Source organism: Sinocyclocheilus grahami, unplaced genomic scaffold (assembly GCF_001515645.1).
Source record: "Sinocyclocheilus grahami isolate Dianchi unplaced genomic scaffold, SAMN03320097.WGS_v1.1 scaffold20.1, whole genome shotgun sequence".
Classification (NCBI taxonomy): Eukaryota; Metazoa; Chordata; class Actinopteri; order Cypriniformes; family Cyprinidae; genus Sinocyclocheilus; species Sinocyclocheilus grahami.
Window position 1 is genome coordinate 205,757 of NW_015505199.1, and position 15,782 is coordinate 221,538.

The following is a 15,782-nucleotide window of genomic DNA, read 5'->3' on the forward strand; positions in this document are numbered from 1 at the left end:
TTTTTTTTTAGATAATTCAGCAAATCTTTATCTACCCGCCGTTGATATTAGATGCATAAACCTGACAAAAAACAATCCAGTTTTCACAATTTCTCTATATTATGTATTTATTAATTTTCTATTTTTTTTAATGATATATGGATTTGTTTTTTATTTATTTATGCTGTATTTTTATACTGACCAAACAATCTCTGTCAATAAAAAGTAAAAATGTTTCACTTTTCTTCTTCTTTTCACATCTTTTTTTATTCAGTTTTTCTGCATGCCCTCTTACAGACCTCTAGGTATCCTTTGACCTCAACTGGAAACCCCAGGCTAGTGAACAACTCATAAAAATGCAAGAGGACTTACTGTGAACAAGGAGGGTTTTCTCACCAGGCTTGGGACATCATATATTTCTGTACCACCTCTGGCAGTTAAAGCCTGAAAAGCATAAAAATATAAGTCTAGGCAAAAAGCTTAACTAAACAAGCAAAAATTTGAATACGCTATGTAAATGACAACACATGGCCCACTTCTTAAAGCCAGACAGGATCCTTTAAAGTGCTGTACACTTTACTGTGTGCCTGCCCAATTAACCCAGTTTTCTAATTGAAGCCATACTACACATAAGTTGCTAAGGCAAACATCTCTTCCTGAAACAGGAGGGAAAATTGACAACATGTGAACCCAGCTACCTCACCTATTACACAGTAACTTGCACAGACACTTCTCTCTCTCTCTTTCTTTGTGTCTTTCTCTCTGTCTGTCTCTCTCTCTCTCTCTTTGTCCCTTTTTTTGGGGTCCCTAGCCATAGGCCATAGATCTTCTGGTTGCAGTTATTGGTGTCTGAATTCTGTCTTTGCTACTCTTTTACAAGCTCATAAAGCCCTTGTGCTACATACCTGTCCCCGCAGAGAAAGGCCCCTGGTCCCCATCTGTGAACTCTTTGCCAGCAGGGGTTTCTGAGACATTGCTTGTTATTAGCCACTGTTCAACATATAGTCTACTTAATCATCTACACATTCAGTTCTCCCTTTTATATTTTGGAATGATTGGTTATTGGCATTTCATGGAATATTTAGTGGATTGTTTTATGATTAAGCAATATCACATTAGTAAGAGCCCAATAACCTTAGAGTCCACACCAATGGACAATAACGTAGTTTATTATAAGCGCTGTTTATATGTTGTCTGCCGCTTTAAATGCTTGAGCTCAAATGCCATTCAGTGTTTTATTTGAAAGAATCAGTTGAGTCAGTGATTTAGCGACTCACTCATTCGTTTCACATGAATCAGTGTTTTGAAAAAAATGCAATTCTTTATGGACTTGTTCATAAAGACACTCACTAGTGAAGTGATTAAAAAAAAGTGAAAAGTCCCACTCGTGTTAGGCTAAGTGTATCAGCACTTTTGGGAATCAAATTCAAGTATAGGAACTAGCTGTTACATAAAACCTAAATCTGACACACAGGTATGTTTACATGCATTACTTTCCATCAATCAGAATGAATCCAATCCGATTTCAGATTCCGAAAGTTCTGTTATATGAACCCTAACTACAATCCAATTTACATATTTGTTTAAAATGTATGTAAACATACACATCACAGAACTGTACATTATACTCAAAGTATTTTTTTGAATCTGATTAAGAAAATAGTCAGTTTCATGCGTTTACATGCTTAATGTTTTCAAGTTGATCAGATTATTTCAGGTGTACACCACCAGTTTCAATCCGAAAAATTTATTTGGATCAAGCTCAGTCAGATTTACTGAGGTGTTTACATGAAGGCATCTCAGTCTGACTGAGCCATCAATCTGATTATAAACAGATAATAAACGTAGCCACTGATGTGCTGTTGTTCCAGTGAGAGACTTACGTCACAAGGAGAACTGGTTCCATCTAGATTCTCTTGTGCCATGTGCTTATCTGGTGAAGGGACGGCTTGAAGGGACACTTTATATATTGTACTCATTTCTTCATAAATCGGAATCACTGGTGGCCTGGTGGCTTTTGGAGTTTGATAGATGTTCTGACAACTACGATTGTTCAAGTAGTCCTTCTCTGTTCCTAAGTTCATACAAATGTTTTCAGCCTCTGCTGGGGAAAGCGGAGCCAGGCGGTTCGCTGGTGCCAGGCCCTGACGTCCACGAAGAGAACACTTCCACCAGCCGATGCTCCCCGCCACGTTTTTCTCTAGCACCATGATGATCTCACCCTTGCCAAAAGCCAGTTCATCTTCAGTTTCGGCTGTGTTGTCATAAAGAGCTCTGGCAAACAGCGTCTGAAGGAAACAGAAGACAGAAGATGTGAGAAAGTGGTCTCTTAAGACAACTACTGGTTAGAAGAAGACACGTAATTACAATGACACACAATGAAGGACCACCACAGATAGCAGTGGTGTCTTGGAATTGAACTTGAACAAACAATGGGCTTGTGTGACATGGATAATGGGCCTGTGCGTAACTAGGCACAACTTCGTAGCCCTGCTGAAAGAATGCCTGTGACCTTGTTCCCTATAGATATCCTCTGAGACTTTGTTCAGATAGGCAGTTTTTGTTTTTGTAGCCTGAACAGACTTTTCTTCTTTGTTTTATTGCAATATATTATATTGCTATTATCATGATATATGCTCTGATAATATGGTTTTGTTCTGTATATATATATATATATATATATATATATACACACAAATGTTTGGGGTCAAATTAATACTTTTATTCAGCAAGAACGCATTAAAATGGATCATAAGTGACACTAAAAATGTTAAAAGTTACAGACGATCATCCACAAAAATATTTGAAGAGTTCAGATGCAAAAGCCTCTAAGTGCCATCTGAAATGTTCATCTAAAATGAGGATTTTTAGCAGGCTCCTCTGTTTAGGTTCAGTAATTTTATTCTAATGGCAATGTATAGGTCCTTTTCTATACAATTAAAGTTAAATAACTGAACATAAACATAGGAGCCTGCTAAAAATCCTAATTTTAGATGAAAATTTCAGATGGCACTTAGAGGCTTTTGCATCTGAACTCTTCATTTGTTTTCAATATTGATAATAAGAAGAAATGTTTTTCTTGAGCACCCTATCAACATATTAGAATGATTTCTGAAGGATCATGTGACACTGAAGACTGGAATAATGATGCTGAACATTCAGCTTTGCATCACAGGAGTAAAATACATTTTAAAATATATTAAATTAGTAAACAGTTATTTTAAATCATAATAATATTTCACAATATTACTGTTACTACATTTTTGATTAAATAAATGCATCCTCAGTGAAAAAAAAACAAAATTAAAAAATCATACTGACCCCAAGAATGTGTGTGTGTGTTTGTGTATGAATTAAATTAATTTCGTTTTAATGCATTCCTTTTTGCATGTTTTCTTAATATTGAGTACGACAACTGAGAATGTGGATGTCCAAAGACAAGTGTATGGAGGAGCAGCCTTCCTCTATGCTTGGTTTTCACATCCTGCAAACAATTTTCTTTAGAAAAAAAAGGAAACATCTTCCACACACTTCCTTATAAGCCTGCATTTTACAATCCCAAAAATACAACATTCAGGTTTCTGGTCTAGACTGTTTAGCAGTGGGAAACAGTTTAAACAATGACTCCATTCTAATCATTTTTAGCAGAACTCTATCTGTATGTAAATTCAATAGTAGTTCCGGAGTTTGATACTCAGGTACTTCAGTTGTCTGTACGTACGGTTATTTATAAATCGGCCCTCAGACACACACAAACACCTGCACCTGCAAATCATACAGTAAATAAGAGATTTGATGCGGGTGACATCTGGAGAGCCCCTCACTCAGCACACATTACCACACACACATGCACACACGCTTCTACTATGTGCACACGTCCCTTTAAACCCCGTCCCATGTGTCATAAAATTCCTCAGCAGCAACAGTGCACATGCTTAAAATTAAACATCATCCTATAAGCAACATTAGAGCACATAATTGAGGAATAACTTTTATGAACATGAACTGTTCAGAAACCTGTCTATTCGTCATTCAGCCTTATTATCAGATACAATAACATTAAGCTAAGCAAACTGAATTAAATTGTCACAGTTTAAACGTTTATATATTGTATGCATTTATATGCATTTACCAGAATATTCCTTTAAAAAAATCTGATTGACTCACAACCCACACTTCAAAATATAACTACTCAAATGAATAGCTGTGTGCAGAAATAGGTGATCGCCACCTCTTCAATGCAATGTACATGTGTGTTCAGTAGTTGATGTTCAGCTCCCCCCACACACCCAGCCTTCCTTCCTCAAAGCTCCACTGCTCACTGATAATAGACGGACAAGCGCTGCCTTAAATGGCTCATGGACAGATCCTCTGCAACAAAGCCTCTATTCAGCCCTCATGACTGACATACTGAGCACCTGTTCCGCTCACAAGCCCTCCACTCGATTGCAACACGGGCTCTGGTTAATGCACGCTGACCACAACAAACCGCAGGCCCTCCTACACTGATCCATATAGAGCAAAGCACACCATGGCCAGTCCCAGCATGCTTTGTGTGTGCATGGGTACTTAGCTCCAAACGAGAACACCAAACCCAAGTTTCACCCAACTTACTTTACTTTAAAGTACACATGGCGTGAGGTGGTTCGGCTAGCATTCAAAATAATAGTATATGTATTTATTGTGGTTATCTGTGAAGGACCATTTCAGTTGGTTGTTTTATACCTACAGCAAAATGCTAACTACAACAGAAAAATTGCAGAGTTTTCTGAACATTTCCCTATCTTGTCCAGGGCACTCCTGTAAAACAGATTTTTAATCTCAGTGAGGTTTTTTTCCTGGTCAAATAAAGGCTTAATAATAATAATAGTAATAATATACAATAATGTAGGCTAATACACCTAATTTGCATAGAAAAGTAGCACAGAATTTACACTGAAAAAATGCTGTGGTTACTTTTTGTGGTTACTAAATATGCTGAAACAACCACGCTGAAAAAAACTATTTTTACTCAGAAATGATCAATTTCACAAATACTTACAAAGAAACGTCAAGTAACACATTAAATTAAACATTTCATTTTGAAGTAGTATTTTTTTTTTGTAAATGAACTCCAATAACCTTTGTTTTACGACTTCAAAAAGGAAAACAAAATTTATAGTGTATGAGTAATTTTTAGGTTTGTAGGTCAAAACATTGCTCTGTTTGAGACATACATCAACACTGGCTCAACCAATGCCGTGAGTTTGGGGCAGGGTTATCCATTTGCCCCAGCCAATGGAAGACAGGGAGACAGTTCAAGAAAAGCAGCATTCTTTTTGCAATTCTGCTGGCAGCACAGAAATTAGGGGTATAGTGAAGGGTATTTTTTCACACTAACATATTTCTGCTAAACATGGTTTGAACAGTGTTCACACTGTTCACTACACTCTTAAAAATGCTGGGTTAAATACAACCCAGTGCTGGGTAAAATAGGGACAAACCCAGCAATTGGGCTGTTTTGACCCAGTAGTTGGGTTAAATGTTTAACCCAACCTTCTGGGTAGTAACCCAACCGCTGGGTCAAAACAACCCAATTGCTGGGTTTGTCCCTATTTTACCCAGCACTGGGTTGTATTTAACCCAGCATTTTTAAGAGTGTACAACTAAAGAGTCTAACCAGCAGATTTTTGTGCTCAAATACTGTGTGCTAAAATTATGCGACTGTAATGAATGTGCCCTTGGTCTGTTCAACCACACACGTGTCTTAAAAGGGAAGATTGCTGAGTGTGTACATTTCTAAGTTTGTGTTTGGAGTATGCGCGTGTGTACAGTGAGAAAGGAGGTCAAATTCAGCTGAGATTCCAGCACACGCCTGCTTGTGCAGATCAGACTCAGACAGCTGGCCTCAGCTCTCAAGAAGCAGCTGACTCTCTCCTTCATGTCTCACACCCCTCTCTCAGCGCATCTTGTTCTTTTGCGGGATGAAATCTGTGATATGCCATGCTGTGCATTCACATAATAATAATATCTACATTTGTAGCAATTTATCAATATAGAATTTATTGCATGATTCAATAAAATACTTTGGATCAGTTAATTGGAACATTGCATGAAAAATATATCTATATATTAAAATAAATATTATATCTTAAATATTATAAATATTATATCTTAGTGTATTGGTGACATACACTTTCAGACTTTGTTCAAAAACATAAAACATCTTTCTAACCCCTAACCTATCTTATTATTTCTACATGTAGAAATTAATATTTCGTGTTCTTTTATTTCATTTATCAGAAAATGCCTTTTGCATGGGGGTCCTGATTACCCTGTTGAGTTTCTTTAGCAAAAAATACTTTATTGAATGTACATTTTTCCCTCACTTATTACATTAGGTTCCTCTTACATTAACCAAAATTCTGAATAAATGTAAGATTCATTACTTCACAGGACTACATATATTCCTCTGTACAAGTGTAGCTGTAAAGTATCAGAAGAGATCCATAAGTGTAAGATGTTACAGTAAGAATGTGTTCACACTTCTGCAAAATGTGTATTTAGTGTGTGAAGCTTCCCATTCACTTTAACCCCTCAACCTGAGGGTGAAAGTGCAAAACCCCAGTGTCAGCACTCCTCAGTACGAGACAAAAAGGCTTGCTATGCAAAGAATGACGCAAACACAGACATCAGAACTTTTCATCTTTAGCACTTTCTAATGCAATATCCATGAACCCACAAATGAAAACTCATTTATTCACTCTCATGCCCTTACAAACTGGTATTACTTACTTTCTTTTGCAAAACCAAATGGTGACATTTTAAGGGAAGTTTTAACCATTATTGTCCATTCAATGAAAGTCAATGGGGTCCAAAACAATCTCGGACCTGTTTGACTTACACTAAATTACGCTAAAACATTTTTCCAATTTCCAATTTTTGTATTCCAAAGAAAGTAAACTTTCCCTTTAATTGCAAACTTGCACACATATTTGAGACTGCAGAGAAGCTGTTGATGAGATAAAGTGTCCATATTTCCAAAGGAAGAATATTTTCGGACTGAGAGGACTGCTTTGACATAAATATTTATAGTGTGCACACAGGATCACTGGTTCAGCAGGTAATGAGCATCTCTATTTACAGGGACAGGAAGCTGCTGTGTTAAGATAATATATTAGACTTTCCCACACTGAGTGAGTGCATGAGTATGCGTCAGTGTAGGCCGTCTGAGATGTGCTTCATGAAAATTGTGTACCTAAGAAAAATTCCACTTGCTTTCCAAGCTCATTTAATTCTTTAGAGAATCCTGGTTTAAGGCTTGATTAGAAGTGCCAACTTTATCCCACTCTTGTCCCGAGCATTGGGGAGTAGGTACCTAGAAGCAACTTAACTTAACTACTTTTGTGTGTGTAGTGGACAAAGTGCATCAGACAACATAGCCGGTACAGATGAAAACAAAAGAAAAACAAGAACTAGTTTGTTTTGACTATAGGCATGAAGTCTGGTTCACTTTGCAGCTTATTAAATTCAAGAGCTGACAGTAAGGGACTTTCTAACCAATATGCAAAACACATAGTTTGATTCTTAATGTGATGTTGTGGCAGGATAAATGTTAAATTGATGATACCACAATAATATAATAACAATTTCATGGTCAGACTGACTGATTATTTTACAGGCATAACTCTGAAAGCAAACTAAAATCCCCCAATATAAAAACATCACAATATTTGTTTAGAACTGTAAATAATAATTGATCTGTGAATATTTCTCTCCTGATTTAGACGAGACAGCTTTTTCACTGGAGAAAGGAATATTATGAACAGAGGACTGCTATTTTAACCAGAAGCAACGTCTTGATGAATTTATTTCTTACAAACTTTGCTTCACAAGACATTTGCTTCACAAGACATTAATTGATGGACTGGAGTCATGTCGATTACTTGTTTATTACTTGATTATTGGGATGTCAACAACTGTTTGGACTCTCATTCTGACGGCACCCATTCACTGCAGAGGATCGATTGGTGAACAAATGTAATGCTACATTTCTCCAAACTTCTTCCAATAAAAAAAGAAAGAAAAAGAATCTATATTTTGGATGGCCTGAGGGCGAGTATATTTTCAGCAAATATTAATTTTGGGTGAACTATTCCTTTAAGTCACCTAAAAGTGTTCACCATGTCTTGGGGAAGTTTGTTAAAGGGACAGTTCACCCAAAAATTTAAATTACCCCATGATTTACTCACCCTCAAGCCATCCTAGGTGTATATGACTTTCTTCTATCAGACGAATACAATCAGAGTTATATTTAAAAGCATCCTGGATCTTCCAAGCTTTATAATGGCAGTGAATGGGTGTTATTTTTCAATAGTCCAAAACAAGTCCAATAATGCACATCCATCCATCATAAAAAGTGTCCCACGCTCCGGGGGGTGAATAAAGGCCTCCTAGCAAATCTATGCATTTTTGTAAGAAAAAAATCCATATTTAACATTTTATAACCAGTAATCTCTAGCTTCCGCTAACTGCTGTACGCGCTTTCAGAATAGAATGCCGTTCCGGCCAATGATAAAGGACGTAGGAGTAGCGCAAGGTCTGGTGAGAATATGCTAGTCTCGCGAGAACCAAAGTTTGTTTACAGGAGCAAAGGAAGTTCCTTACTTTAGCAAAGGCAAACCAGTCTCCTCTGGGCTTATATTGAAATCCTCCAACATTTTCCTTTACAAATCTTCATTTTGTATTTCTAATTCATGACTAGTGTTTTGTTCTCTCCGCTGCGCTTCCACATTCGTCACTTCTCACCGGACCTCACGCTGCATCCTACGTCATCTGCCGGAACAGTGTTATTGTGAACGTGCGTACGACAGCTAGCGGAAGCTAGAGATTACTGTTTTTAAAGTTTTAAATATGGATATTTTCCTTACAAAAACGCATTGATTCGCTACAAATAACATAACACCCATTAACACCAAAATAACACCCATTCACTGCCATTATAAAACTGGGAAGAGCCAGGATATTTTTTTAATATAACTCCGATTGGATTCGTCTGAAAGAAGAAAGTCATATACACTTAGGATGGCTTGAGGGTGAGTAAATTTTGGGGTAATTTTCATTTTTGGGTGAACTATCCCTTTAATATTAGTTGTTACACGGCTCTCTGGCATACTTGAACAATATACTATTGCTCATTTTTAATTCATAAACATTTACAATATGTTAATTTATACAACTTAAATGCAAAAAGAAAGAAAGAAAGAACAAATAAGTACAGTGATGTGAAAAAGTGTTGGCCCCCTTCCTGATTTCTTATTTTTTTGCATGTTTGTCACACTTTAATGTTTCAGATCATCAAACTAATTTAAATATTAGTCAAAGATAACACAAGTAAACACAACATGCAGTTTTTAAATGAAGGTTTTTATTATTAAGGGAAAACAAAATCCAAAACTACATGGCCCTGTGTGAAGAAGTGTTTGCCCCCCTGTTAAAACTGTGGTTTATCACTTTTCACACAGGGCCATGTAGTTTTGGATTTTGTTTTCCCTTAATAATAAAAACCTTCATTTAAAAACTGCATGTTGTGTTCACTTGTGTTATCTTTTACTAATATTTAAATTTGTTTGATGATCTGAAACATTCAAGTGTGACAAACATGCAAAAAAATAAGAAATCAGGAAGGGGGCCAACACTTTTTCACACCTCTGTAAATAAATAATTGACCACAGAGGATGGTTTAGGTCATTATATGGCATTGGAAAGAACTAGGTCAGTGAACACTACACCCACCCATTGCATATAAACTGTCCAACTTCTTTGGTATTTCCTGTGTCACAACAATGATATCATATACAACTTATACTTCTTGGTTCTCAGAGATGACTTCCTGGGACCCATCGCTTCTCATGGTTTATTTCTTTCTCTCGTTTTTCCAGGGAGGATATAGGAGTTAATCATCATTGACTGATGTTTAGATGCTACTGTATATCAGTCAGTGCAATCATCCATCACTAACTACAAGTTCCCCTTTTGGAAATGTGTGTGTTTTGAAATTGATGCATCACAGGAAATGTCATACATCTACGTAATATAAGGACTAAACTATTGAATATAAAGATAAACAGCAGATTATGCCAGTCATGATTATGATATACTGCAAATAAAGACTCAGGGCTTTTAAGGCCCAATTAGTGGACTATTTTGCAGAGCTGATTTTTTCTCTCTCTCTTTTCTTGGTTTTATCTAGAAGCTGATTTCCTGACCCGTCATGTCTTCTGCTTTTTATGCATATACTGTCACCATATTCTGACGTCTTTCTATAGCTGAGGCAATATACACCTCAAGCCACCAAACGTTTGTGGATCTTTTTCCCCAAATTGATTAAGTTGTTAATTACTGTATCACTGTTCCAGTTCTAGCATTAAATTTAGACACAAATGTGAATATGAATTTTAAAATGCTTCTGCATGTATCATGCATTAAATACAGTGAGATACAACTTACAAAATGTAACCAAATAGCATGTTTACTTTCTATTTTTATTGCAGAGGAACAGCCTTTCAATTAAATGCTCATTTTGAATGACTTTGGTACCAATTTTGGTCGAGGGAGATAGAAAACAAAAGTTCTCCAAAGATAGTTTAGGGTTATTAACCATTTGATTAAGCAACTTTTTTAATGATTCATTGGAAGTGTGGGTGAGAGGTATCAGGCCAGTCTATGGGAGGGATTTTGCAACTAATATCTGTCATATCACATCGCAGATTATTAAAATACTTGATATATGGAAGACCACAGAAATGGCCAGAAGGTCAAATGACAAAGAAATTGGAAGTAGCAAACACTGAATACACATACATGCTAATATTCAGACTTTTAGGGTAATTTTGTTTTTTTTAATTGAGAGATTTTTTTTGAATAAGGATTTTTTTCAGCGAAGACGCATTTAATTGATCTAAAGTGACAGTAAAGACACTCACGTTACAAAAGATTTATATTTCTATTTCAAATAAAATGCTCTTCATCAAAGAATCCTGAATCCAGATGTATTATGTTTCCCACAAATATATTAAGCAGCACAACAATTTTCAACATTGATATCAATAAGAAATGTTTCCCCTTAACTGTCACCGTCCCACCTGTGGGATGCTTGGCACTCTTTTTTGTTGTTGTCCTTTTTCTCTATCAAATCTTTTAGTAATCATCATAAATCATATTACAAAATGCAGCTTAGAAGCCATTTTGAAACCATTTTGAAATCGAACATTGCGTTACCGTGGAAATGGTACTTTAAAATCTTTTGGGCAGTGTCAAGTGTCATATTACAAAATGCATTACACTCTTTTACAATCAAAACTTTTTATAATCTTGACATAAAACATATCATTGGAAAGGTCTGAGTCTCAGGATTCTGGATTCTATTTTGAGATAGAAGTAATATTGACAGAGAAATCTAGACATTTGTGACAGAAAAAAAAGCAATAAAAAACTTCAATGGAGTTTGGATGGCACCCGGTGGCTGTTTGTGGTATAACGCCCTAAATAAAATCTCACAGGAACCTCGATTTTTTTCATATCAACTTCAAGTTTGGAACATAACTTATTTAGACATAAGGCTTTAATTTTATACCAATTTTAGAGTAAAACCGGTTATGTAAAATATTTATTATATATAAAATTAAATTAATATGTGCATTTTCTTTACAGTAAATGTAAACTTCCATAACTTTTTGATGCTTACAGTTTTTGAAAAAGATTTCTACTGATAAAAAATCTACTGATTGTCTTCTTTAAAAAGAGGCAAACCTTATGTCTGTATTCCAAAGTGTTCATAAATTACAACAATTTAAGTTTGGATAGTGCACCTGCATGCCTATTTAAAAAAATGACAATTAAAGGGTTAAGCAGCAAATCAGCATATCAGAATGATTTCTGAAGGATCATGCTGAAGACTGGAGTAATGATGCTGAAAATTCAGCTTTGCCCTTGGGAATAAATTATATTTTAAAATATATTAAAATAATATTTTACATTTTAACAGTTTTTACTGAATTTTTTATCAAATAAATACAGCCTTAGTGAGCATTAGAGACTTCTTTTAAAAGCATTTAAAAAATCTACGGTAGTAGAATTAGTGTAGAGCGACAGAACGATAGTGTATATGAAAGACTGCATTTAGTTTTTACTTAATAATGTGATAATGTAAATACATTGGTCACTTTATTGTAAAGTGACCCATTATTTTTCCATTATGTCAGTAGAGAGCGTTGAGGCTTATATTTGACCATTGATCTTTCAGGTGTACATAAAACATCGATACGTAAACGTAGATTTAGCAGGAGTCAGTAGATCAGTAGATCACGCATTTAGACATCAGCTTTTCTGATAGTCGGCTGTACATTACATTCTAACCTTAAAATAGTTCCTGTTAACTTCCTGTCCTGTCCAATCTAGTAAACTGAACCCACCTGGATTTAGAATCATACTAAAATATATCATGACTAGCAACAAACTCAACTCAATATTCTCAACGTATCACATGGGCAAATATATAAATATTTAGTCAAATGTGATGTGTGATATCTGATCTGATTGGCTTTGCAATTATGAGCAAATACAAATATGAAGGTGCAAACCGCAGCCATGGCTGGAAATGACAAATAAAGATCAGCAGTTCACTAACAGCATCAGATATCCACAGGAAAAGATTCTCATATGGAGATGGGACTTTCTTCACTAGGAATAGTAAAAGTGCTAATATCCATCTATTACAGTTCAAGTTTCATCCCCCCAAAACAGTCAAAACTGTAACCTCTCCAGCCCAACTCGACCCTAGTTTCAAAAGAAGAGAGCATGTTAATGGCAGCCATAAAGTGCCATTCTCTTCCTTTCACTCTCAGGGTTAGCAGTGTCACGTTACACAGCACCTTCTGCAAAATTAGGGGTTTATACGAGGCTCGGGGCGGTGAGGGCAGGGGTTAGAGCTGACACCACATCTGAACAGTAAAAATCCCAGAAGTTTGTTGTCGGCAAGCAAAAAAAAAAATCTATTGTACAGAAAACGGTTCTTGTTTGAAACACTGACAGCAGGTTGGTAGGTTCCTCTGAGAAATTATTTAATATCACTAGTTCATTCAGGGTCAAAATGGCCTGAAGATTCACCTAACGAAGTGCTATTTTGTTTCTGAAGTTAATTTAGAAGTGAACAATACTGACCTCCATCTCTCTGAGATATGAATCCTATGATTAATCAGTTCATAAATCCCATTCAAAAGTCCATGTAGAATTGACAGACACAGCTAATCTTGTCCAGCAGCATCTGCGAATCTGTCTGTGCTTCTGTTTTTATGTCTGTTTGCTATATTTCTATGTCCTCTGGTCTTCTTGTTGCTCTCTCACACACACATTGCTCAAATAAACCCAGAGTCCAGACGCTTCACAATAAGGGGCGGGGAGTGCAGCATTCACTCATGACATGTGTCTTGCTCTCATGCACGTCAGCCAACCCGAATCCCCTTTAACAACTGCTGCCGCACCTCCTCCAACTTCTATGAAAATGTGAGAGAATATCTGTCTGATTTAAAAAAAAAAGCAGAAGTTGGTCAAATGCGATGTAGGTTCTTTTCCAAAAGAAAGACAAAGTCTTTCAGTATTACTATTATTTTACTTCCACTATTTGTTTTTACAAATCTATTTTCACTTTCATCTGTGCACATGAGCTGATGTATTGTTTTAATGGGACAGATTCTCCAGTGGACAGACTTTGTTGTCAGGACAACAGATAGAGCCCCTGGAAAGGGCTGGTGGGGGTGGGACACCAATGATATACAACAGTGCTTCTCAACTGGTGGGTCGTGACCCAAAAATGGGTCATAGGTCTGTTCTGATTAGGTTGCGGACAAACATAGAATAAAACGATGTTAGATGCAAATAATAAAATACAGCTGATCTCATAATTGTGTAAAGTTCCACTGCCTTCTTTCATGATGACGTCAAAGCACTGGCATGCATTCGATAACACTCTACACTATTATGAAGCTATGAAATAAAATATGACCCAGACCACTTTAAAAAAACAGGTTTATTCGCACTGGAAATTTGCGTCGACCACAAGGTGGGTTTTTTTTGGCAGTTAATTATTGGCTGCAAAATTATTAGTGAAATAGCTGAATTAGACATTTAGAAGCCAAAATATTTCATTTTTGAGCCTATGTCATGTACATTTAGATAATGTTGTGCCTATGCAGTTCATGGCAATGTTAATAAACATCCATGTATGTTTTAAGGAAATTTGATATGAAAATCAAACACACACACACACACACACACACACACACACAGACACGTGTTACTTTAATTCATTCAAAATATAAATACAAAGTATAAAATAAAATATCTAAAGCTATATTTTATATATATTTTATTTTTGCAAGCAAAAACCTTTAGATTATAAATAAGATACATCTTTAGGCTTATACTGATAAAACTGGACTCTAAACAATGTGCGTGTGTCTGTGTATATACAGTGGGTACGGTAAGTATTCAGACCCCCTTACATTTTTCACTCTTTGTTATATTGCAGCCATTTGCTAAAATCATTGGTAACACTTTACTTGAAGGGGTGTGCATAAGACTGACATGACACCTTCATAATCATAACATGACACATGTCATGAATATGAAGGAGGTTTTATGCATGTTTATGACAACTGTCATTAAGTGTCATTCGCTCAGTTATGTAATTTGTAATGCAAATATGACATTATTTGACCTTACCCTAACCTAACCCTACCCCTACCCCTAACCATAGCCCATAACAAATACATCTCAAACAATGTCATCTTTGCATTAAAAATTACATAACTGAGTGAATGACACTTACTGACAGTTGTCATAAACATGCATAAAAAACCTTCATATTCATGACATGTGTCATGTCTTGATTATGAAGGTGTCATGTCAGTCTTATGCACACCCCTTCAAGTAAAGTGTAACCAAATCATTTAAGTTAATTTTTTTCCTCATTAATGTACACACAGCACCCCATATTGACAGATAAACACAGAATTGTTGACATTTTTGCAGAATATATATATAAACTATAATTTCTGGTAGGAGCTGTGGATACTCTGGACAAACATTACAACTCTATAATTACTTGTTACGTGTGTAAATTTTTCTTTTGTGAAGCCAATGAGCTCATTTGACCTTCATTAAAACCAACCGAATAAATACGGATCTGTCGCACAGTGAACAGGCTAAGCCACACTCGCTGTGAATGTGACTTTGTATTAGCACTATTAAGAGCCTGACCAGTGCAAGAAAAGGAGGATCTTGAAACCGTATGAGGAATTACCCTTCTGCGTCAAATATTTAGACAAACATTAGGCAATTTAGCCTAGAAAAGATTGCTGCTAAAAGCAATTCTTGCCTCAGAGGGGAAAAAACCCTATTTTTAGATGTTACAAACTCATTACCTTTCCATTTGACATTACTGAACAAACTCCAAAAATATGAGCAGTTTTTAAATGTGCAAGCAGTGTTACACAGTACTGTGAGAGCTAATGTAGTGTTCAACTGTTTGTTACAGTTTACAGCAATTGCAGACCAGGTTTTAAGCAACTGTCCACCACACACAGGAACAGACAGCCATATTAACATATGAGGATGTTGCTGGGTCACATGTCTGATCCTCCAGGGGATTCTACAGAACAGCTCTGCAAGCAGTGGTTGGTTGCAATGTCTGTAAATGACTAATGTGCCATTTCATCTAAATGTAGCAATGGTAGAGGCCACCGTTTCCTTTCCATACATCTCTT

General features: G+C 36.1%; 1 protein-coding gene across 1 annotated transcript in view; it reads right to left on the reverse strand.

Moving 5' to 3' along the window:
* The window catches only part of LOC107556357 (cas scaffolding protein family member 4-like), an 18,134-nt gene extending 4,618 nt beyond the window's left edge, over window positions 1-13,516 (reverse strand). Inside the window, exons 1-3 of the mRNA XM_016239456.1 lie at window positions 13,180-13,516; window positions 1,863-2,267; window positions 352-423 (exon numbers count right to left, since the gene is read on the reverse strand). Of these exons, the coding sequence (XP_016094942.1) occupies window positions 352-423; window positions 1,863-2,267; window positions 13,180-13,185 (483 nt within the window). The 5' untranslated portion in view covers window positions 13,186-13,516. The remainder of the gene's footprint in view (window positions 1-351; window positions 424-1,862; window positions 2,268-13,179) is intronic.
* Between the last annotated feature and the right edge of the window lie 2,266 nt (window positions 13,517-15,782).